Source organism: Scylla paramamosain, chromosome 19 (genome assembly GCF_035594125.1).
Source record: "Scylla paramamosain isolate STU-SP2022 chromosome 19, ASM3559412v1, whole genome shotgun sequence".
Classification (NCBI taxonomy): domain Eukaryota; kingdom Metazoa; phylum Arthropoda; class Malacostraca; order Decapoda; family Portunidae; genus Scylla; species Scylla paramamosain.
In genome coordinates, this window is record NC_087169.1 from 13,872,038 (window position 1) to 13,896,141 (window position 24,104).

Sequence of the window (24,104 nt, forward strand, 5' to 3'; positions counted from 1 at the left end):
AAAAAGGCCGTAAGTTGTTCGTCTGCCAGGCCAATATTTCGTCCCTTCCCTCGTGCGGTGGTCCCTCCTCGTCCCTCCGCTGTGCTCCTCGATGTGTTCCTCCCCGTGAACTCTGCACGTGTCTCTCATATCTCGTTGCAGCGCGTGACAATATTTCTCCCTTCGCGTTTTAATCACTTCCTTCCCTCACTCCTTTCCCCTTCTTTCCATTCTCACTTAATTCCTTGCCTTCTTTCTTCCTTACTATATTCTTCTTTTCTTCCTTCCCTCTTTGTTTCCTTCCTTATTTATTTATTTACTTCATTTTTCTTTCTTGCTTTCTTTCTTTCTTACCTTTTACTTCATTCCTTACCTCTTTTCTTCCTTATTTTCTCCATCTTTATTTTTCTTTTTTTTATTTCCTTGATTCCTTATTTCCTTCTTTCTTCCTTCATTTCTTTCTTTCATCCTCCCTTTCTTCCTTGCTGCCTGCCTGTCTGCCTGCCTGCTTGTCTCCCTTCCTTTCTTCCTTACTTCAACAATTTTCCTTTTCTTTCTTTCGTTCCATCTTTCTATTTTTCTTTCTTTTTCTTTCTTTTTTCTTTCTTTCTTTCTATCTGTCCTTCTTGGTTGCTAGTTTGCTTTCCTTCTTCTTTCGTTTTCTTTATGTTTATTTCCTTTTTCTATGCTTTTCTCTCCTTCCTTTCCTTCTTTCCTTCCTATCTCTTTTTTATTTCTATTTTCTTTGTGTTTTCTAGTTGCTCTCTTCTCTGTCTAACTATCTTTCTGTATCTCTTTCTTTCGGTTTTCTTTTTTCTTTCATTCTTTCTCTCTTTCCTTCCTTCTTTCCTTCCTTCTTCCTTCATGTCTTTAGTTCATTTAGTCATTCGTTCCTTCCTACCCCCTCCCTCCCTCCCTTCCCTCCCTCCCTCTCTTCCATTTTTTCCTCCCTCCCTCCCTCTCTCCCTCCCCCCCTCCTTTCCTCCCTCCTTCTCTTTCATCCTTCCATCCTACCCTAATCTCTAATCTTCTAGTCTAATCTTCTCGTCTCCATTGATTTACTTCTTGCTTTTCCTTCGTCTGGCTTCCTTCTCTCCATTTTCTTTTTAGGGATGTCTTCTGTGTTACTTTCCTAACTTAGTAATTGTTTTTATAATTTTTTCCTTGTCCTTGATTGTGTTTTCTTTATTTTCTTTCAGCATGTTTCTTTTTATTTCATGTTATTTTCTCACTCTTTCCTGTTTCTCTTTTCTTTTCTTATTTTCCCTTCTTTTTTTACTTACTCACTCTCCTACTGACTGACTGACTGACTTACCTATTCATTCATTATTTTTATGAGTAGATTTTTCCTTCCACCTAAACTAACCACTCCTTCTCTCCCTGCACAGTTCTTGGAGCAGCGCCACTACTGGTTGACGGTCACTGGGGAGAGGGTGAGTACCTGTACCTAGCCTCTAATGTGTACCCGCATACCTACAAACCCACCTGTGTGCGGGGAAGGTAACAGGTCCGCTCTCGTTATCCTGGGTGAGCCCGTCAGGTTCCTCACGTTTTCTTTGGGCTTTCCCCTGTTGTTGCCTCGTGCAGACCACCACTGGGGCCTGTGTTTGGTTTGTTGAGCCTGTTACTGATAGATGTTTACTTTCTCGTGATCATCTATAAGTTTTTTTTTTTTTTTGTGTGTGTGTGTTGCGATTTTTTAGATAGTTATGTACTGGAGAAAAGACAAATTTTATATCTTTTCTCTGTTTTTGGTGTGTGTATGACTTTTTATATTTTTTTTACAGTGCTACAGCATAAATATTAACAAAGCACGACCACCGCATTATCACAGCAGTAAGAGCCTTCGTTATAGTTGCAGTTGTCATAGTTTCCCCTCAGTCTTGACAAGATGGTGTGTTGCAGGCAGCACACCACTGACAGCCAGGGGAGTGATCGAGCTGTTCAGTGTGTTAGGGCCTCTGGTTTTATTTCTGCGCTGGAAAACCTTTTAGGAATACCCTAATTAAGATAAAAGAGCTTCACATTGTCATTAGCAGTGAAAGCATTAAGGAAATTACACTATACTCTGTGTCAGCAAGTCTCTTTGTAATTGTGCCACCTGAGGACACGCGAACTTGGTAACACTGCAATTTAATGATGCCCTCATTCACTGATTGGCCTATGCATTCTCATCTTTTGTTCTGTTCCTATCAAAATTATTGTTTAATTATGAGATACCAAACTATTTTTCTTTGGGGAATCTGGTAGCTTATAATCGAGTACGGATTTTGGTAGAAACACAGCGATAGTTTCCCGTATGTTCAAGATAGGAATACGTAGACCAGTGAGGGAGTGAGAGGATCAGTCAGTGGCCGTATTCCTGTGTTCCCAGGTGGTAGAATTACTGCGCCAGACGGTAATACAGAGGACAGACACACATATTAACACAGGTTTAACAGTTAATGAATGGAGCTTCCTACCTGTTTTGTGAGTACGTGGTTTAGTTGAGTGAGCTTCATTCCACCACTCATTTTCGTTATGAGCCATTCCCGATGTTTATATTGACACGAGGATGAACCAGACACACCCAGGAACATATTCTCCGTCTTGTGTTAATGTGTCAATGTGCGTCTGTGTCTGTGTCGCCTCACTACACTTGCAGTTATTTTACTGTTGTGTGTAACTGTACCATGCGTGTCTGCAATGCTTGTTTTTGTGAGATTAGGAAGAAGTAAGAATGACTGATTGATTGACTGATAAGCTGAATGATTGACTGACTGACTGATTGATCGATTGATTGATTAAGCCTTTCACTGCTAGTTGGTCTTTCCCATAATCATCTACAACAGGGTGGTACAGCTTCCTCGACATCTCGGGCCACTACAGCACTAAATGGTTACATGGAGTTCCTAGTATTATTTCATATACAGACACAAACTACGTCTGTGTTTTTCGTGCACAAATTAAATTTATAATACAATCAGTCGCGGGCCACAGACAATCAACCGGCAGGCCATTTGTGGCCCGCGGGTCCGTAGTTGGACCACCCTGATCTACAACTTTTAAGTGATTTATTTTTTGGACTACAGTGTCTTCAAAGCGTACTTCTGAAACCTGGCAAAGATTGAATTGACCTTTTTTTTTTTTTCTCTCGTCTTTATGTCCATCTAAAGAATTTACTACAGTGGCCTCATGGTTAACAAAAGACGCCCATAGCAGGACAAGGGTTAACTGATTGATAAACTGACTGACTGACTGATTGATCGATTGACTAGTTTAAAGCGCTGCCACAAGGAATGAAGGAAACGCAACAAGTTCAGGAAATCTAATATGGTCACTCCCTCCCTCATGTGACCTGGAGTAGTGTGTGGCACAGGTGGCATGCGGGCTGCTGTGGTCTGCTTTTTGTGATCACACCAACCTGTTCCTTTTATGCCCAGTTATCGTATTCTCCACAACTGTGCTAGTCTTGAACCTGTTGGATGCAGGTTAGCAGTGGAATTGGTTCGTACTTTGCTGTTTTTCATTTTCTTGTAGTGCGTGTTTAAAGTTGTCTGCCATCGTATGTTCTTTATATCGTTCAATCTTTAAGTTATCAGGAAAAGTGTTAAATATTTTCCGTTAGACTTAAAGGAGCAGGTTGGTTGGCGTTTGTGTATTACGCTTTAGTCTCCCATTCACGTCGTTTTCTTTATTACACTCAGGGAAAGTACTGAACCTGTTGAAAGCTGCTAAATTTAGATCCCTCCGTTTACTACATTATTACTTACGGTTTGATTTGCTATCCTCCTGGGTAACATAAGCACGTGGAGCTACAAGAAACCAGCGGCCTACACGTGGCAGTCCTGTATAAAACATGAATACTTGTGTCTACCCATCATCCCACTCAATTAATTGGTCGTATCTTTTAAAAGGTTCCTAGTGATTTTGCACTGATAACCTGATTAGAGTTTATTCTAATCTTTTTTTTTTTTTTTTTGAAAACCAGTTTTCTATCTTCTTTCTATATTTGATTTTGTTAAGCGTGATCCCGTTATTGCTTATCTTAACCTGATTACTGACCACAAGGATGTTGTTTGTGTTACCCTTGTCTGTGTTGTGTTCAAGGGCTTGTATTAAATTTTATCTTCTATACTATCGTTCATTTATACTGTTTTCTCTTAAACCCGATTGACTAACCAGTTCATTTCAGTACCTTTCGTTTATTTATAGTTTCTTTAGTTTGCCTTTATATTTTATCGTTATTCACAATGAGTTGAAGTGATTACTCTCCACATATAAATATACATCAATTTCTGTAATCAGTAAGAAGTTACAGTTATCATTCCTCGTATCATAATAACCTTTCTTATTTTTCTGTGATTCGTAAGCTGTTAAATTGATTTCTTTTCGTGCATGTAATATTGCTTAAAGTTTTCGTGAGGTTATATTTGCTGTTCTTTGATTTATTTGAATTATTTGACAGTTTTCATTGATCTTGTCCTGTAATTCGTGAGCGGTTAAATTGGTAACTCATCTTATAACTTGCCTTCTTCCTGCAGTTAGTAAAAGGTTGGATTTGTTACTTTTCGATTTACTTGTCGTTTTCGTTTATAGTGTCCTGTAATTCGTAAGCTGTTCAACTGATTACTTTTCGTTCAAATCAGCATCTTGTTTCTGTGCAGTTGGTAAGTTAGTTCGTTGCCCTCGTGTTTTCCTTGTGCTGTAGTTTCCCGTCACATTCTGTAGTTCGTGTTCAAGAGTAACTAGGCAAGTCCTTCATTATCCCTTTGTGCCCTACGGAGCCTCTTGAGTGGGGGAGGGTGCCACGTCACTTAGATATTTCCCCCACCAGGCACTGTTGAGTATGCTAATGGAGGAGGGCTGGGGGCAGGGCGGCTCGAGATAGGCGGCGGCTGGCTGGATGGCTGGCTGGATGGCTGGCTGGTGGACTCTCACCCTTGTTTGGTTTGGAGTCGCCGCGGCCACCGTACCTTTAGTTTGATTTTTGTGGTCTTTTCTCGGTCTTGCCTTCGGAGGTTTTTGAGGTTATTTTGGTTTGGAGCGTCTTATTTTTTTTATTTTTTCCATATGTTTTATTACCTTTAGTCTGTATGTGTGTGTGTGTGTGTGTGTGTGTGTGTGTGTGTGTGTGTGTTTCTTTCTAAGGTTATTTTCGTCTTGAGCGTCTTTGTCCCCTGTGATGTGTTTGCGTTTCATTTTCTTATTTTCCCTTTTTCGTTTTATTACCCTTAGTCTGCCTGTTATTTTCTTTTAGGAATGTGCGCATAGAAATTTTAGAGGTTATTTTGGTCTTGAGTGTGTTTGGCCTTTGTGATGTATTTGAGTTTTATTGTCCTTTTTTGTTTTGTTACTTTTTAGTCTGTGTTTTGTTCTCTTATGAATCTTCGCGCGGAAAGTTTTTGGATTATTTTGGTTCTGAGCGTCTTATTCCTTTGTGTGAGGTACTCTTTAGGTTTTACAAGCGTGTTTCAGATGTATTTTATCTCTCATGCTTGGTGCTTTTATACCCGGTGTCTTTGAAGGTTCAGAATTCACGTGGGAAAGATGAAATAGTGAGTTTTCTGAGCTTAGTGTCTTCACTGATTCAAAGTTCATGACGGAGAAATAAATATTAGAGTTTCCAGAACCGAGTATTTTTGTGTCTAGGAATTCTGGATTTAGCTTTGCATGGGATCGAAATTAATACGTAAGTGTCTCTTTTACTCTCCTATTTACTGCCACCATCTCAAAAATTTCGATACCATGGCTGGACTCCTTTTAATACGCTTTAGTAGTTCCGAAGGTATTCAGGAGTGTTTTCATGATGCAGGTGATAGTTTAAGGATTCCGCGTCGCCATGAGAAAAACACCCATAATAATCAGACTAATGATCTCTGTTACCCTTACACATAATCCAAGGGGTTTCATAATACGGGCTCAGTAGAAGTCCAGCGGCGCACCACGCGTGTTTAGTACATCACTGCGCATCATCCTTATTTATTACTGAGTGGCCGTGTTAGTGATGTCACAGCACGCTTACTCCCTCGTCCCGTGCCGCGTTTTGCAGCCCTTCTGTATGCACTTCTGGTTGAAGTTACATGGGATTGAAAGGGTGATTTTATGGTTTTAGCGACAGATTAACATTTCTATATTATTAGTAGGAGAAACACTCTTGAAAACCTTGCTAATCATCTCTGTGGTCTTTGAAAATAGTCGTGGTGAGAGAGCAAAGCGTTTACGAATACGAACCTGCGGTGTGTCACTGAAGCTCACCCACCATTTCTCTCTCTCTCTCTCTCTCTCTCTCTCTCTCTCTCTCTCTCTCTCTCTCTCTCTCTCTCTCTCTCTCTCTCTCTCTCACTTTCCTTTCACGTCTACTCCGTAATGAGGGGCGCCAGCAGGACTCCCGCCTTCAGGTACAGCCGCGAGGGAAGGGTGATGATGGGCTGAAGTGTCGAGAGGCGGAGAGGAAGTGCAGCAGTGCTCGGTGATGGCAGTGCCGGCGGGGGTCGTGCGGTGGCGGCTACACTGTCACTATATATTGGGAGCGACTGGACCATGAAGGGCTTGATGAGGAAGAACCTTTAGTATAGAGCCACGGAGGATATTCACCTTTTTTTCCATTCCCTTCTTTTGCAGATCGGTAGGAAGGATACACATTTTTCTTTTTCTTTTTTTTTTTGTGTGTGTGAATTTTATATCATCATTTTTTTTTCGTTATTTTTTTCTATGGAGTGATGAGAATGGCTGGTTTTCTCTTCCTTCATATGTGTAATTTTAGATTATATCGTCCTTTTCGTCACTTTAATACATAACAGTATGAGTGACAGGGTCTTCTATTCACATTTTTTGGTTTAGTATCGTCGTTTTTCACCTTGCTAGAGAACGATAAGAATGGCAGTATTTCGTCCCCAACCATTTATATTTTGTTGTTTCGTCTTACCTTTTTTTTTTTTTCCACTTTTCCAGTACAGAACGGTAAGAAATGTCAGTTTTCTCTTCCTGTAAAGTTTTGCGGTTTTAAACATTTTTTTTCTCTCTCTTTCTCTCCTCCCCCCTTTTCGTAAGTTACGCTTTGCGGTTACAACTTACATCTTCCTCACTTCCCACTTCTCGGAGGCTTACAGCGCTGCGTGTCCGTCATCCCTGAGCCCTTGATCCGGGGACTTGTATCAGGACTCCCCGCGGGGCCACTGGGGATTTCCTTCAAGAGGCTGAGGGAGCGAAGGAGTGGTGTGAGGCGCGGCGTGTTTTGGGTTATGGAGTCTTAAAGGTCCCGCAGACTCCGCCGTCATCCCCATATTTCATCTCTACGCGGCTTTACGACCCCCCGGCAGGCCCTTGATGGCAGCGGTGGTGGTGGTAGTGGTAGTGGTTATGGTTAAGGATTAGGACGCCGCAGGGAGGGAGTAGGTAGGTAGGTAGGTAGGTAGCAGGTGTAAGGAGTAGGGTGAAAGCACGCACTCTATAATTTTACACTTCATAAACTTTCACTTCGCTGTATTACGCAAGAACATGTTATGATGATGTTTGGGAGTGTGGCGTGACTCCAGGGCGTATTCTTAAACACCGGGATCTCTTGACGACTCTTTTCAAAGGCTATAAAGATGATAAGTCGTGTTCTCATGGGTGTTTTCTCTCTGATGACGCAAAATCTTCTCTAAACTATCAATAGAGTCATAAAAACGCCCATGAAAATCACAGTAGCTTCCATTAGAGGCTGTTGAAAGTTGTGGAGATGAGAGGGTGAGACTTATAAAAATATGGATCTCAGTGTTTTGGTGGTAGTGATGGAAGATGCACCTTTACAGAAGAAATGTATGAGGTGATGTGTAGCGGTGATTCATTAGAGACTTACCTTGTGTTGTTTTGAGATGAAATGATAAAAAAAAAAGGTGTGGAAAAGAATGAGCTATTGTAAGAGATGCCACGTAACTTTCCAAACGGTTTACTGAATAAATATCACTGAGTCACACACACACACACACACACACACACACACACACACACACACACACACACACACACACACACACACACACACACACACACACACACACACACACACACACACACACACACACACACACACACACACACACACACACACACACACACACACACACACACACACAGTTATTTGCTTTAAGATAATCAACTTTGTGGCTCGTAATTGTCAACTGATTGCTTTCGCTTGTGTGTCTGTCTGTGATGCTCTTTGTCCTTTGTTGTTGTTGTTGTTGTTGTTGTTATTATTATTCAATCCGCGTGTGAGTCATATTATTTTATTTATCCATTTATTTATTTTTTTTAGCTTCATTAATCATATTTTATCCTACTTATGTATTCAGATAATCCAATTTGCGTATAGTAGTGGTGGTGAAGTTGATGTAGTAGCAGTAGTAGTATCACCACTAACAACATTGCCATAACCATTAGCAACAGGAAGAATAGGCAGTATTTATTGTTGTTGGTAGTGGTGTTGGTAGTGGTGGTGATGGTGGTGGTCTTTTACTTTCCTGGTGGTGGTCAGAAGAGGAATGTGAGCTCGAAAGGTCGACGCCTTGAACTGGTGACCGGTGTTGAATGAAGACCTCTGTTATTAAGGCGAGTCTGCAAAAAGAGGTGGAGGGAAAATGCGTTCTCTTACCTTTTACCTCAAATGCCTCCTCAGTAATATATTATTCGAGTGGCCGCGAGAGAAAAAGAAAAAAGGCAGTATTTTATGAGTTTGTATCTTAATTTTGTGAAGTTGTTGTTTTTGTTTTTGTTGTTGTTGTTGTTGTTGATGTTGTTGTTGTTGTTGTTGTTGTTGTTGTTGTTGTTCTTCTTCTTCTTCCTCTTCCTCTTCTTCTTCCTCTTCCTCTTCTTCCTTTTCGTCTTCTTCTTCTTCTTCTTCTTCTTCTTCTTCTTCTTCTTCTTCTTCTTCTTCTCTTTTTCTTTTTCTTCTTTTTCACCATCATCATCACCATCATCATCATCATCATCATCATCATCATCATCATCATCATCATCATCATCATCATCTTCTTCTTCTTCTTCTTCTTCTTCTTCTTCTTCTTCTTCTTCTTCTTCTTCTTCTTCTTCTTCTTCTTCTTCTTCTTCTTCTTCTTCTTCTTCTTCTTCTTCTTCTTCTTCTTCTTCTTCTTCTCCTTTTCTTTTCTTTTCTTTTCTTTTCTTTTCTTTTCTTTTCTTATCTTCTTCTTTTTCTCCTTCTTTTTCTTCTTCTCCTCCTTGGTGTTGGTGTTGGTGTTTCTGGCGGTGGTGGTGGTATTTGTATCACTGGAATAAATGTCTAAAAAAAAATATTGCGTAAGATACGAAGAAAAGAAATAAAAAAAGAAAAGTGTGAAAGTGCTAACATTTCTGTCGTGCGGTTGTGGAATTATTCTGCGTTCGAGATATTTTGACTAAAAGTGTGTAAGAGAGAGAGAGAGAGAGAGAGAGAGAGAGAGAGAATTTCCGACGAATCATGAAATACTTGGTCTATTTTTCGCTTTTAGTAATATTCATAACACACACACACACACACACACACACACACACACACACACACACACACACACACACACACACACACACACACACACACACACACACAAAGCTATACACGTTAAAGAAATATAAAACAAATACAATAGAGTTGGCTTAATAATACTATGCAAATATTGTTTTACATTTAAATTTTACGAGTCACTCAAGGTTCTCCTTCACTTTCACCCTTTGACCTGTCTCCATTAGTGCCAACTTCAACAAACCTAGAAAAAAAGTAAATAAATAAAAATAAATAAGAAAAAAAGGCCTAGTTACAGAAATATTTAAGCGTAGCACTATTAACACCCTCTAAAATCACCACACAAGAAACAACATGCATTAAAAATCCCAATACCTTTTAATCCAACATGACACAAGAAGCACACATAGCATCATCAGCCTAACCTAACCTAACCACCAGTATCCCCATCCCTACCACCACCACCCCACCTGTTACCAGACCAGTTGCAGCTGTGGCACTTATGTTGTTACCTGTTTGCTAGTAGGTGTACCTTCACTAGTTACATTCACTACCAGTTTTTAGCCACGAGAGACATAGATGAAGATTTAATTTGATGGTTTAAGGACATTGTGTGTGTGTTTGTGTGTGTGTGTGTGTATCAAGAGAGAGAGAGAGAGAGAGAGAGAGAGAGAGAGAGAGAGAGAGAGAGAGAGAGAGCATTATTGGTATCACTTATAGTTTAGGTCACTAGCGCAGATGTAATGTTCTTTTTAAACGATTATCTATATTGGTCCTCGCATTGTGGAGTGCCGGGGTCTTTATCTGCTCTCTCTCTCTCTCTCTCTCTCTCTCTCTCTCTCTCTCTCTCTCTCTCTCTCTCTCTCTCTCTCTCTCTCTCTCTCTCTCTCTCATACCGTAAGAGACATTATTATTAACTTACAGCTTTAATACACAACAAAGAAGAGATGAATGCAGAAATTAATTACATTGCTCCTAAAGTTTAATTATTACGTTGCTGTCTGGGGCACTTACTCAGAAGAAACCACATTCATAAATCATGGAAATACTGGAAGAGGTAAAGAAAAGAGTTTGTTTTGTAGAATTAATCTGTACCTAAAGGATAAGCTTAAGTTCAATGTTATCTTCGTTTTGGGACAGTGCGGTTGTTTTGTGTAGGTGGGTAATGTTTTTATGCATCTTAGTCTTCAGCGGTCATAAGTGGATGAAAGGACAGAGAAGCTTAACGAAGAGGCACAGAAGCTTTATCGAATTTTTATAGAGACTTCAGTTTTATAAGGTTTACTAAAGTGTATAAAGCTATCTACGTATCTCTTCGCCTCTTCTTATGGTTATGTTTGAAGTAGGTAAATAGCTTGAACTATGTAATTTTTTTCCCAAGCCTTAAATAATCCATGTAATATGAACAATTACAACTTTAGTACCATATAGTAATTCATTAGTTTGAAACTGCATTCACAAACATTTCGGTGTCTCATCTCGCGTATGTTTGTGAAAGTTATTAAGGTGATGAAGCGTGTTTTCGTAATTCCAGTGATAGTTTAACAGAAATTCTGCATCATCAACGTTAAAAACACTCATGAAGACCGAGTAATCATCTCTGTGGCCTTTGAAAACAATCCTGCGGAGAGAACAATTCGTTTGGAAATACGACACTTGATACTTGAAACTTATTTCGCTCAATTCTTGCACGAGTGAAGAAAAGGTGAAGAAAGACGAGACGAAATGATGTGCTGACGTGTAAGCAAGAACCGCGAGGATGAACAGGCGTCACAGTTATGAGTCCCCGCAGGCAACAGGTGAAGAGGTCAGTGATGGAAACTGTGCACAACCAGGAAAAGAATTATGTACCAAAAATTCAAGCTCCCCAACGCAGGAATGATTGCCCGGTGAACCAGTTTGTGTGGCTCAGAAACCTGTGTGTGTGTGTGTGTGTGTGTGTGTGTGTGTGTGTGTGGATGTGAATGAGTGTGGGCGTCAATGCACTACACTACTCGCATCAACCAAAGCAGTACTCTGAGTACTACTACGTAGTACTCAGAGACGAGGCACCACAGGCTTGACCCAACACACACACACACACACACACACAAATGAAATGAAGTCGCAGCGTTACCTCTTAATTTGATGAGAGAGAGAGAGAGAGAGAGAGAGAGAGAGAGAGAGAGAGAGAGAGAGAGAGAAACACTTCATCACGCCACTTATCTTAAAACTTACATAAAACTGTTAAACTCACGATTCACACCCTCCTTCCACCCACGCCCACTAACCCACCACGCCCACACCTTCCTACACTTCCTCCACTATAGACCACCACCACCACCACCACCACCGCCACCAGCAGACTCCTTCCTCTGCCTTTCCATGAGTAACGTTTTGTGCAGGTAATGTTTAGTACAGTTACGCCTTTCGTGAGTGGCGCGTTAAGTGGGATGATTAGAAAACGGAGGAAAATCGTCTTGAGGAGTTTAAGTTCCGCTAATCTTCGCCCGCAGCTGATGATGGTGATGAGAGAGAGAGAGAGAGAGAGAGAGAGAGAGAGAGAGAGAGAGAGAGAGAGTAAATGGTGAGAGCTGTCATCGCCCGCCGGCTTCCTCCTTCCTCGCCAGCAGTACCACCACCATCACCATCTCGCATTCCTCCCTTCCTCCCACTCTCCCACTCTCCCTGCCCTGTCCACCCTCAGGAGCCACTCCCACGCACACTCCTCTCTCTCTCTCTCTCTCTCTCTCTCTCTCTCTCTCTCTCTCTCTCTCTCTCTCTCTCTCTCTCTCTCTCTGTCATTATGATCGCTCTTTTTATATACTCGCAGCATTACGTAAGGAAACGGTGTGTGTGTGTGTGTGTGTGTGTGTGTGTGTGTGTGTGTGTGTGTGTGTGTGTTCACTTCCTCCTTCCGGTAGTGAATGGCAGCGGTCTGGAGAACAGCTGATCCTAACGTTGCTGTGTGTGTGTGTGTGTGTGTGTGTGTGTGTGTGTGTGTGAGTGCAGCAGCTGTCACGTCAATATTGGCTGGCGCGTGTGTGTCTGTGTGTGTGTCTGTCTGTCTGTCTGGTCTTGTCTGCCCACATACCGACGGTACTGGCGAGGTGTGGCGGGGGTGGTTGCCGGTGGGGGGGGAGTTGAGGGTGGAGGCTTTGAGGGGGGGAGAGAAGCTACTGTTGTTGTGCTGTTGTGCATCTGTTTCCGTAACGTACCCAGTAAGACAAGTGGTGGGAGTAACGGTAGAACTGGTGGTGGTGGTGGTGGTGGTGGTGGTGGTGGTGGTAGGTTTTGGAAATTGTAGTGCAGTGGTGGTGGTTTGCAAGAAGTCGTAGGAGCAGGGTAGTAATAGTAGTAGTATTAGTGGTAGTGTAAGAAGTGGTAGTTGTAGTAAGAGAAGAAGGAGGAAAGTTAGGTATAATTTTTTTTGCTGTTGGTGGTGGTGGTGGTGGTGGTGGTCGTGGTGGTGGTGGTCGTCGTTTTGCAGCACATGAATGACTTTTCACTTCCGGGATAGGGAAGAGACGGTGCATTATTATTATTATTATTATTATTATTATTATTATTATTATTATTATTATTATCCTCATCATCATCACCATCATCGTCATCATCATCACCATCACCATCACCATCATCATCATCATCATCATCATCATCATCATCATCATCATCACCATCATTCTTCACCTGTGTCGTAACATTACTGTCATCGCATTTCCTGCACATCATAAAAGGCAGCAAAAATTGGTAGGTTAATGAATCTTCCCTGCATTTCTCTTCCCACATGAGGCAAGCCTTGACACCCATGACAGGCATAGAAGCTGCAGGCCTTTACCAATCACCCTACACACGGCCCCTGCGCGCTGTGGGTACAAAACAATAATCCTACACACAAAAATCAGTTCAGGAAAGTCTGGTACAGTTTCTGCCCTCGTATTTCTCCCAGTAAATACCTTGCCGGTCTGCAGCAAGATATACCTTTAATCGTACCTAGTGTAGGCAGTGGGTCAGGCCTCTCCCGTTACCCTGGTGAGAAGAGGAAGACACTGTAGCACAGGTTAAGAGTTTGTGGTTTGTGGTGACCCGACCCCCGCCTTCCTGCTCTACCTGGGGCACTTGTGATGAAAACACCTCGGCCTATGCCACACCCACACCCACACCCCACGTCGCTACTGAGGGGGCTGCAGTCACACCTCCCATGAACAAGTGTGGGTGGCCGTCATAACCAGGCTTTATGTCACGTGCTGAGGAAAGTGACGGTTCCCTACACGTCTAAGGTGCTTCCTGATGTAGTTTCCCAGGCAGGTGTAGGAGTAGCGGGGCGGTGGCGGCGGGCGGCGGGGGTGGCCTGAAGGACTCTGAGCTTGGGGAGGTGAAGGTGGTTGGGGTGGTCAGTGCTCGCTCTGACTCTGGAAGTGGTGGTTGTGTTGCCTCGCTCTCCTCCGTGTGACTCGGACTCGCTGCACTCACACTCCCGAGTCACCACCCGGCAAGGCGCCACGCACGTGTTGGCCCTGGGGCGCGCCGCTACCCAGGTCTCGGGTGGATCAGGCAGGGATACTACGACCTTAAAAGTTATACACATGCCCAAGCGGATTAATTGACAAGAGGGAATTGGGATTGCAGCGTCGTTAAGATTACTTCAGGTGAGTTACTGTGTGAAGGACTTAATATCTCGTAGCATTTTAAAAGTATATCATATTAGTTAGTTCTTCAGTGTTTCCTTCTGCTAAAGTCTAGATTTTGTGAACTCTAACTTGCTCGTCGGTTTGAATGTTGTCAAGTCACCTAGCATGGTTCGTACCTGTCTGTACCTTTTCTCTAATCTGTAGTGTCTTCATCTACAAAACACGCTGCTAGAGGTTGAGGATCATGCCACCTGCTATCTTTACCTGAACTTTCAAACATCAGACCTTACTTTTTTTTATATAACTGGTGGCGTTTGGCTGCTACCCGAGCTACCTGGAGTCGTTAGCGTGCAGGTAAAGAGGGGGAAGAGATAACAGGTGAGCCATTAACTAACGAGGAACGTGACAGTTAGTGGGACTTAGCTTCACGTGTGGGAAACGCTCTCCGCAAGTACTGGTGAGACTTCAGGAACAGTTGTAGGTGTGAACGTGAGGGATGGACTGAGAGATGGAATTTACCTGTACCGCTTCTCATTCATCCTCGTCACCTTGCATCCATCTGTACCTTCTACTCATCCACTTGTCTAATTCCCCTCATCATTTCCTATTATTATACACTATCATCATTCATCATTCCTTCACATTTTGTCTAAGTTTACATCCACCTTCCTAATTTTCCTTACCTCATACCCATTACTTTTCCATACTCATATATCCATACACTACCAACTTCACCCATCTTGTATTCACTCATTTTTCTTACCCACTCTCTTAAGTTCTCTCACCCTCAAAGTCTCATACTTACCTGCGTCATGCCAGTTTCATCCTTCTTGTATTTCCTCATATCCAAGTTTTCTCATTCATTTTCCTAATTTTCCTCATCCACCAAAATCTCTTTACACATCTTCGCAAATTTCTTTCACCCATTCTCATAATCCCATCCAAACACGTACCAACACATTCAGTCAGCTTCATACATTGTACATTACTCTCCTCACCCACCTGTCGTATACATCCATCCACTCATACAGTCATGCACTCGTTGAATCCTCTCTCCCCAGTCTCCCCATACCTGCCTGTTCACGCATTCCATCCCATCTCTCACATCCTCATAACCTCCCATCTTTCACCCACTCACCCACACTAAGCCAGCCTCCCACACTTTCCCGTACTCGTCACCCACATTATGACCCTAACGTGCACACCTCCACATCTGCCTCCACTTGACTGCAGCTCCACATCTTTCTTTCCCACCTTTGCGAACGCCTTTTACACCTTCTCACACGCGTTTCTCAGCCTCCTGCAAGCTTTCGTCGCCTCTCGAGCGCTTCTGTAGTGTCTCGTGTCTTCATTCACCATAGATCTCAGGAAAATAAGATACGACTTCTGTATATAGAACTCAAGCGCTTGGGAATCCTGGTGCACCTCAACAGACAAAAATGCAGAAAATTAGACACAACTGACGGAGAAAGACACGAAAATGAGATACGAAAGAAAAGTAGAGAGAAGCGAAGGACTTGAATAAGCAACAAGACAGACAGACAAAAGCAGGGAAGAGACAGACAAAAAGACACACAAACAGAGACGAACGACTGAAAAGTAATGTTATTCTGGAAACTACTCGTACAATGCTGTCATGGTAGTATTCCGGCTGGCACTTCTTGCGTGTGTGTGTGTGTGTGTGTGTGTGTGTGGTGGAAGGAGGAAGGGAATTCAAAAGCAAGTAATTGAGGAAGGAGTAAGATTGATTGAACAAGGAAGTAAAGAGAAGGAAAGAAAGAGAGCGAGGAAATCATTGAGTGAGTGAGGGAAGGAAGGAAGGAAGGAAGGAAGGAAGGAAGGAAGGAAGAAAGGAAAAGAGATGAGGAGGAAGCAAGCGAGTCCGTGAGTGAGTGAGCGAGAAAACATGTAAACAAAGAAAATAAGGAAGCGAGCTGAATGAGTGAGTAGGCAACTGAGCGAGTGATCGAGCAAGGAAGTGAATGAGCGAGATATTGGAGTAAGAGCAGAGTAAGGAGACAGTGAGGCCAGCTGGCTTACACAAGGCGGCTCCTCAGCTCTTAAATCTTACCACCTGTCATCCTCATCCATAAATTTATCTAACGTCCTCTTGAAGGAATGAATGTGCGTCTACTGTGTTCTTACTTTGTCTCTCTCACAACTCTATTTGTAAATCAATGTTTGCCTCTTTAAACTTGTCTACCTTATAACCATTTGTATAAGTTCTGGCTTCTCCTATTTAAGAGAACTTGGATTATATTTCTTTTTGTAAACCCTTTAACGCACTTGTATCATGTCATCACGCACCCTCGCCTCTCCTCTGCCTGCAACTTAAGGTGTTTTGAAATGTCTAGGTAGGGTAAACTTTTCCGTCCCAGCATCATCCTAGTCATCCCTCTTTGCACAGGCGTAGAGTAAGCGAGGAAGCAGCAGGCGAGTAGGTGGATGAGTAGGCCAGTTAGTGAGTGAGTAAGCGAGTTCCGTTCCGTTATGGCAATACAGCTAAAGTCACTTCTATTAACTCCATAATGGAACTCAAGGAGCGACAGGAATGCATGACCCAGGCAGACAAATGCACGCCTGACCCAGTTGTTTCATTCACTCACTCATTCACTCTGGCTCGGGGCTTCATGTAACTTACTAGAAGTTATTGAAGCGCTGCGGTCGCGAATTCATATTTTGAAAGCCGATAGCAAGTAGTGAATAGAGACAGACGTTCCCTTAGAAAAAGCGTGGGAAGCGAGCACCGTTGACTTTAGTGACGGTGCGTTAGTGACTCGAAAATTTCTTGTTCTTCTTTTATTTTTTTTTGTGCTTTTAATTTACCGTGAGTGTGTGGACGTACTTAAGAGACAGTGCGCGATATGAAACGCTTTCGACTGCTCACACACACACACACACACACACACACCAGATGTATAAGCACACGACGTACGTACAATTTCATGACCTATTTATTCATTTTTTTCTCCTCCACTTCAAGGTATCAAGGTATCATTCTCTCCCTCTTCTATTTTGGTTCCATTCTTGCATCGTGTTTAGGCGTCGCCAAGGTGCCTGTGTGGGTGTGCTGGTGAGGAAACTCGTGTTGTTGCTGTACACGTGACTGCACAGGTAGGCAGGAAGTCACCAGGTAGACAGCCATGACCTTCTTGTGTGTGTGTGTGTGTGTGTGTGTATTAGTTGAGTGAGGTATTGTAGTGTAGGAGTATCAGGGCCCCTCCCTCTCCCCCGCCCCCACACACATACAGCCACGCTTAGAGAATTCAGGTCGCTCCTCCCGAAGGTGATCAGTTCCTTCAGGGTGGGTGTGTCCTGTGCTCAGTGTGTCCCCATTAATCGCGTGTGTGTGTGTGTGTGTGTGTGTGTGTGTGTGTGTGTGTGTGCTATCTTCTGAAACACTTCTACGCTGCACCTTAATTACTTTCAAATGGCTTTCCTGATAAATTGAGTTACACTGGTTTTTAAGGCTGTTTCCCCGGTTCAAGTAACAGATTAACAAAACTTATACATTATTAACAGGAGAAACACTCTTGAGAACCTGATTAATCCTCTCTGTGGCCTTTAAAAACAGACGTGGTGAGATCAAAGCGTTTCTGAATAGATGCGTGTGTGTCGTCATGGTCGTTGTGTCGTGTTGAGTCCCCTGACGAGCGCGGGAAGTACTTAATTACTGTCAGTACTGTTTGCCCTTGTTCCTCTTCCATTCACGAGGGCGGCAGTGCGAGGCGGCAGGGGTGCTGTGGGGAAGAGGGTCACGATCAAGGGTCAGAGTGGGGCGGGGCAGGGTGACGAGTGACTGGGGTGCTGGGGTACACATGGGGAGGTACGGTAAGGGTCAGGGTGAATGGGGTGTGGGTGGGTGGGAGGTAGTGGAGTACACTTAGGGAGGTGAAGGTCAGGGTGGTGTTTGGTCAGGGTGTGGGTACTCCAGCAGGGTGAGGCAGGGCGAGTCGGAGCTGTAGGTAACACGCTTTAGTGTTGTTATTATTATTATTATTATTATTATTATTATTATTATTATTATTATTATTTATTTATTTATTTATTTATTTGTTTATTTAATTTTTTTGTGCAGTAGAAATCAGATAATCACTCGAGGAAGGTTAAGGCGGAGGAGATTAAGCTGTAAAGAAAACTAAATGACGTGGTGAAAGTCTAGAACATAATTTCGAGGCAGCAGTGACGGGACAAGAAGTGATGAAAAGGTTCAGATCTTTCATTGAATGTGGTGTTACTTTTTTTGCTCGGAAGTCGGATAGTTGTCTGAAGGCGGTAATGTTGGGGGGAGATTAAAGTGTAAGACAACTAAATGGACTGAAGTGTTGGGTAGTTCAGGCAAAGTGGTGGGAGGTATTCTGGAGAGTGCGTAGTTTTGCAGTCATTAATATTAAAGGGTTTCTTAGGGTTTTTGTAGCGGTAAAACCAGTTTCTTTGTATTTCGTATGGCAGTTGCAAAATTTTGTCATATTCATGTAGTGGTAAGAGCAGAAATGTGTCTTTTTGGTGGCATTAACCTTTTTATTTATTTATTTATTTATTTAGAGGCAGCAGCGGAATTCTTATTTGTTTTCGTAACAGTAGGAGTATGATTTAGTCGCGTGTCTAATAGCAGGAGAGGAAATTTGTAACGCTTTTGCTATATAATCATAACTTAACTTCGTAACCTACATACATCCTCTCGTGAGCGTATTTTTGTTTTGCTTTCTTGTGTAATCTGCTAGAGTGAGTGTTATTATTTAGCCGCGTGGAATTAGGTGGGGCTGGCCTGGTGCTGGGCGGGGCGGAGCGGGCTGGGCTGGGCGGGGCTGAGTCCTTAACTGCTGGAGTGAGAGCAAGGACGAGAGAGAGAGAGAGAGAGAGAGAGACACTGAACGCCCCACTTAGGGTTTAATTAGAGTTTGCATGCAGCGTGCTTCATAACGTAACTTTTGTGTTTGTCAAGGTTACTCCAGTTTATTAGTGATTCCGTTATTAAATCGCTTACTGAACCTTATTGAAGCGTGAAATGATTAAGAACGTAAGAAAACAAGGGAAGCTGCAGGAAACCATCGGGCCTACACGTGGCAGGCCGTGGGTGACGTAAGAAGCATTTCTGTTTCCCCGTATTTGAGCACAAGATACTGAGTCAAATTGTGAAGTAAATTTTTCCCCTTCACTCACAGTCATGCGGGGAACAATCACCACTGCAAATTTCCGAACAAGTGCTATAATTTCCTCTTCACTTTTCAGTAATATTTGCCTTTAACCATTTATTGATGCCGAACACTATTACGTAAACTTACCTGCGCAGCCACGCAACGCAGGCACACCTACACAGACCTGGACACACCTGGACACACTTAGTTTACAGCAATATTAGTAACACTCACACACTCACCTGGACATAAATCACATCTTTACTGTTTACCTGTACATAAAACACGGCCTATTGAGACAGTATTCTGAATCACCTCAGCGCCCCACCTCCACTACATTCAAAAGGCTCTGGTTGAAGTGATTCGAGTTTTTTAAGTGTGTTTCTGTGATTCTAGTGACAAATTTACAAGATTTTTACATTATTGACAGGAGAAATAGTCTTAAGAACCAGGTTGATCATCCCTGTGGCCTTTGAAAATAGTCGTGGTGAGAGAGCAAAGCGTTTCAGAATACGAGCCTTACTCCTGCCGCTCTGTGTGTCTCTAGCCTAGAGTTGTCAGCCTCGTTAACCTGGACATCGGTCATTAAGGCGCTCATCAGCCGGCAGGAAGGAGGAGGAGGAGGAGGAGGAGGAACAGGTGCTGCCAGTCTCCGCGGTTATTCACTCACATCGCCTCCTCTCATGTAGGAAAGTGGCCTCCTCCTCCTCCTCCTCCTCCTCCTCCTCCTCCTCCTCCTCCTCCTCGTGATCTACATTTTAAGCATCCGCAACTTCACCTTATAAAGTCATATACGATATAGAGTTCTTGGTACGAATGTGAGTTAGTTATCTTAATCTTGATCTTGTTTGTCTGACAGTAGTAGTTGAGACAAAGGTTGAGGAGACGAGTATGGCTTGCTTGAGTACGGCCTGTGGAGGCAGGGATGAGTGGAGAAAGTCACTGAGGTTCTTGTCCTGCGGTGGAATGACGAATGGTGACAGTGCTTGAGTGACTTAAGGAATAGTTAGGTTATGGTTGGCGGAAGAAGAGTCTGGCTGTGTTGTCTGTTAGTATTAGCCTGGTAGTGTGTCTGCATTATAAAAGTAAGGAAGGTAATTGAAGATGGTGTTCGTTTATCACATTTATCAAAGGCTGAGGAGAAACAGAGGAAAGAAGAGGACTAAAAAGAATAGATTTAAAAATTTCTGCCCAGTTTAAGGATTGGAGGTGACTGTAGAACAAGTAAGGATGTCTCAGTGATTAGTAATGAAGGAAAGTTGTACCAAATATCAGTCACAGAGTTAAGGAACATAAGGTGCTGGCTTAATGGAGGCTAAGGAGAACCAATAGAAAGAACAGAAGACAGTGGAATTAGTAAAAAGAACAGGTTTATTATAGGTTAAGGAGAGACAATGGAAACGGCAGAAATAGCATGTTTAATAGACGTTAAGGAGAAGACAGTGGAATTAGTAGAAGCTGTAGATTTGTTAGAAGTTAATAAGAAGACAGTGGAAAAGTAGAAGACAGATAGTAAAAAGGACGTATTTATTAGAGGTTAAGAATAAGCACATTAAATAATAGAAGCTACCGGTGTATCAGAGGTTAAAAAGACAGTGGAGTTGGCAAAGAGGACAGGTGTGCGGCAGACTGACAGGTGAGGGATGGTAAAGATGATTTATGGCACCGCAATAACTGGTTCATCTGTCGCCTTGGTGCAACTGAAGCTTGACTGACTGAGGCTTGACAGACAGGTAGGAGTGGAGGGGATCTTGAGGTGTTCATAAGCATCGCAGGAGGTAATCTGCAGCCACAGAAGTTCTCAGGTGCGAGGTAACTGTGTCCTTCTGTGTGTTGTGATGAGCTAGCAGACCACATGCTGCTGCCGCTCACTGTCACACACACACACACACACACACACACACACACACACACACACACAGAGAGAGAGAGAGAGAGAGAGAGAGAGAGAGAGAGAGAGAGAGAGAGAGAGAGAGAGAGAGAGAGAGAGAGAGAGAGAGAGAGAGACTAAAATAAACCTTGAAATCATTAAAAAAAAACTCAAGAAGACAATTTTTTTTTACATATTTTCAGAGAGAGAGAGAGAGAGAGAGAGGGAGAGAGAGAGATGATACGTTGACTTTATGATCGACCAATCTTAACTTAACTCCCTGGATGAATCGGCAAAGCAGAAGCAGGTATTGTTTTTTTACACGTCCGGCGAGCAAAAAAAAAACACTCTTCGAAGCATCGTCCACTTTCCTCACTCACTCCGAAAGGGAAAACGAACATGCTTTTCTTGCCGCTAGTTTCAAATGGAAAAAAACAAGTCATAAGGTACTATATTATCACAGACCGGTGTAGATAACGAGAGGAGAGAAAACTTTAATACAGCGTGTTAGTGATATCCAATCGTAGAAAAAGAGAAGCGTTTGCTGAATTTAAGACTCATTCGTAAAAGAAAGCTGGTGTAAGTGAGAAGTATATTGAGTATGAAGCAGGAATTAAAATTGTGTGTGAACAAATGAAACTCGTAAAAAGAAAGAAAGCGCATGTAGAGAGAGAGAGAGAGAGAGAGAGAGAGAGAGAGAGAGAGAGAGAGAGAGAGAGAGAGAGAGAGAGAGAGAGAGAGAGAGAAAGGAAAAAAAAGCAAAATTGAGGCATTGTGTTATCAGTGAGCATTTAGACATGACTGTGTGTGTGTGTGTGTGTGTGTGTGTGTACGAAAAGGAGCACGTGTACTTATACCTGGCCCTCTATTACCTGTGCCCCCCCACTCCCCACCCCCAGCACACCTGACCCTGAAGGAACAATGGGCGGGTTGGTGTAGCCTTTATCTCCTGCTCCTCTTTTTCCTCCCCTTTTTCTTCTCCCGCTCTCGCTGCGCCGTTCCACAAGTCACGCCAAAACAAGAGACTGAGCAGCACGCGTATGTATGTATATATGTATGTATGTATGTATGTATGTACTGCGCAGTGTTTACCTCAGAGATAGGCTAGGTGGTGCTTTCTTAGATTAGGTTAGGTTAGTAGTTGTAGTTGTAGTAGTAGTGGTGGTAGTAGTAGTAGTAGTAGTTGCTGTTGTTGTTGTTCTTGTTGTATCAGCAGCACCAGTAGTAGTAGTAGTAGTAAAAGTAGTAGTAGTAGTAGTAGTAGTCATAAAGGCATTGAGTCACCTCCGCGTGGTGCAGTGTTCAAGGAGTTCAGTGGGACAAGGTTCAGAGAGTTGGGTTTATTACTACGAGTGTCTGGATTTATTGAGTCGTCCTCGCTCTAGTTACCTAATGAAGAGGATTTAGTTCCGTGTATCATTCAGGTTTGCATCATTATTATTGCCTGCTGTTATTTCTTTTTCTTTTAAGTTTGTCTTCTTTCAAGGTGTGCACTGCTGCCTGTTGTTGTTGTTGTTGTTGTTGTTGTTGTTGTTGTTGTTCGTGGTGGTGGTGGTGGTGGTGGTGGTGGTGGTGGTGGTGATGACTTTCTTTTTATTAGTATTGTTATTGTTGATATCATTATTGCTATTATTATTATTATTATTATTATTATTATTATTATTATTAATAGTAGTAATAGTAGTAGTAGTAGTAGTAGTAGTTTATCTTAAAAATTACTGAGAATTATGTAATCAAGATTTATATAGACTTTTTATACATTTCACCCAATACATCTTTTTTCACAAATTTTCGTAACTTTGCCATAAGAACAATAGACATTGCATTGTAAGCGTGTTGCATCCTCCAGTAACTGTATCGAGCTGGTGTGAACTCTGGAACTCTGCCTGATTCTCTTTTTCCACCTTGAACAATTTTGAGGGAAGAATATCAAGACACCGGAACTAAAATGTTAACTAACCTGAATGGAACCGTTTTTTTTTTTTTTTTTGTTAACTTTTTTTGAGGAGCGTCAGTTAAGCTTTTGTTCTTTTACCCGTCTATATATATATATATTTTTTCCATCTATCTGTCTATACTGTCTATCTATCTATCTATCTATCTTTTTTATCCATTCATCTGTTTATCTATCTATTTATCTATCTGTCTACTTACCTTTCTATCTATCTATTTATCTAGTTAACTAGCTATACTTGTCTATCTGCCTGTTTTTCCCTCAATCTGTCGATCAGTGAGTCAGTAAGTCAGTCGGTCAGTCAATCAGTCAGTCAGTAAGTCTGCCTCTCTCTCTCAGTCAATCTATTTCACTCGCTTTTCCCATAAGCCACACACCTACCAAATAACAATCCCCTTAGACCAAGCTGACGGGTGCTGGGGTGCTTGGGTGGGGCTAGGCTGGGGCGAGGCGGGGCGGTGCGTGGCGTGTAGCATCGTCACGCTTGGAAGTATATATAAGACACCAGTTCAAGTCCCGCTGCTTCTGCTCTGATGCGCTGGAGACTGCGTGTGCTGGTGGTGATAGCGGTAGGATAAGCTGTACTTCTCTCGCAGTAGTTAATTATCTTGCGTTGCGCGTTTGTGGTCATGTGATTCGTATTACGTTACTCTGCACCATGTTTGGATAATGCCGGCGTGTCGTTACGTTTCAGTTTTCGGATTGAGTTTTAATTAGTGCAGGTATTTGAGTGATATACGATACGCGGATGAATTAGCGTGTCAAGTTGTTAATCAAGGTATAAAGATGATGGGGAAAGATAAAAATAAGGAATGATGTGGATTATATAGGAATACGTGTTATAGAGGATAGAGAGATAAAAAAAGGGAGGAGGTAAAGAAGATAATCTACGGATGGTGATATTATAAGTAGGTAAAATAAACTAGTCAGTAATTAACTAAACTCATGTATTTATTTATGTATCAGAGAGATCGGGGAAAGGGAAAGAATGTATTAAAAAGAAAATATAAATCAAATACATCCCCCTCAAAAAAAAAAAGATGGAAAAATGTACGAGTGAAAAGTAAGATAA

At 42.4% G+C, this 24,104-nt stretch overlaps 1 protein-coding gene across 1 annotated transcript in view; it reads left to right on the forward strand.

The window, feature by feature from the left end:
- The window catches only part of LOC135109676 (uncharacterized), a 135,460-nt gene that overhangs the window by 7,761 nt on the left and 103,595 nt on the right, over positions 1-24,104 (forward strand). Inside the window, exon 3 of the mRNA XM_064021211.1 lies at positions 1,368-1,412. Coding sequence (XP_063877281.1) covers positions 1,368-1,412 — 45 coding nt within the window. The remainder of the gene's footprint in view (positions 1-1,367; positions 1,413-24,104) is intronic.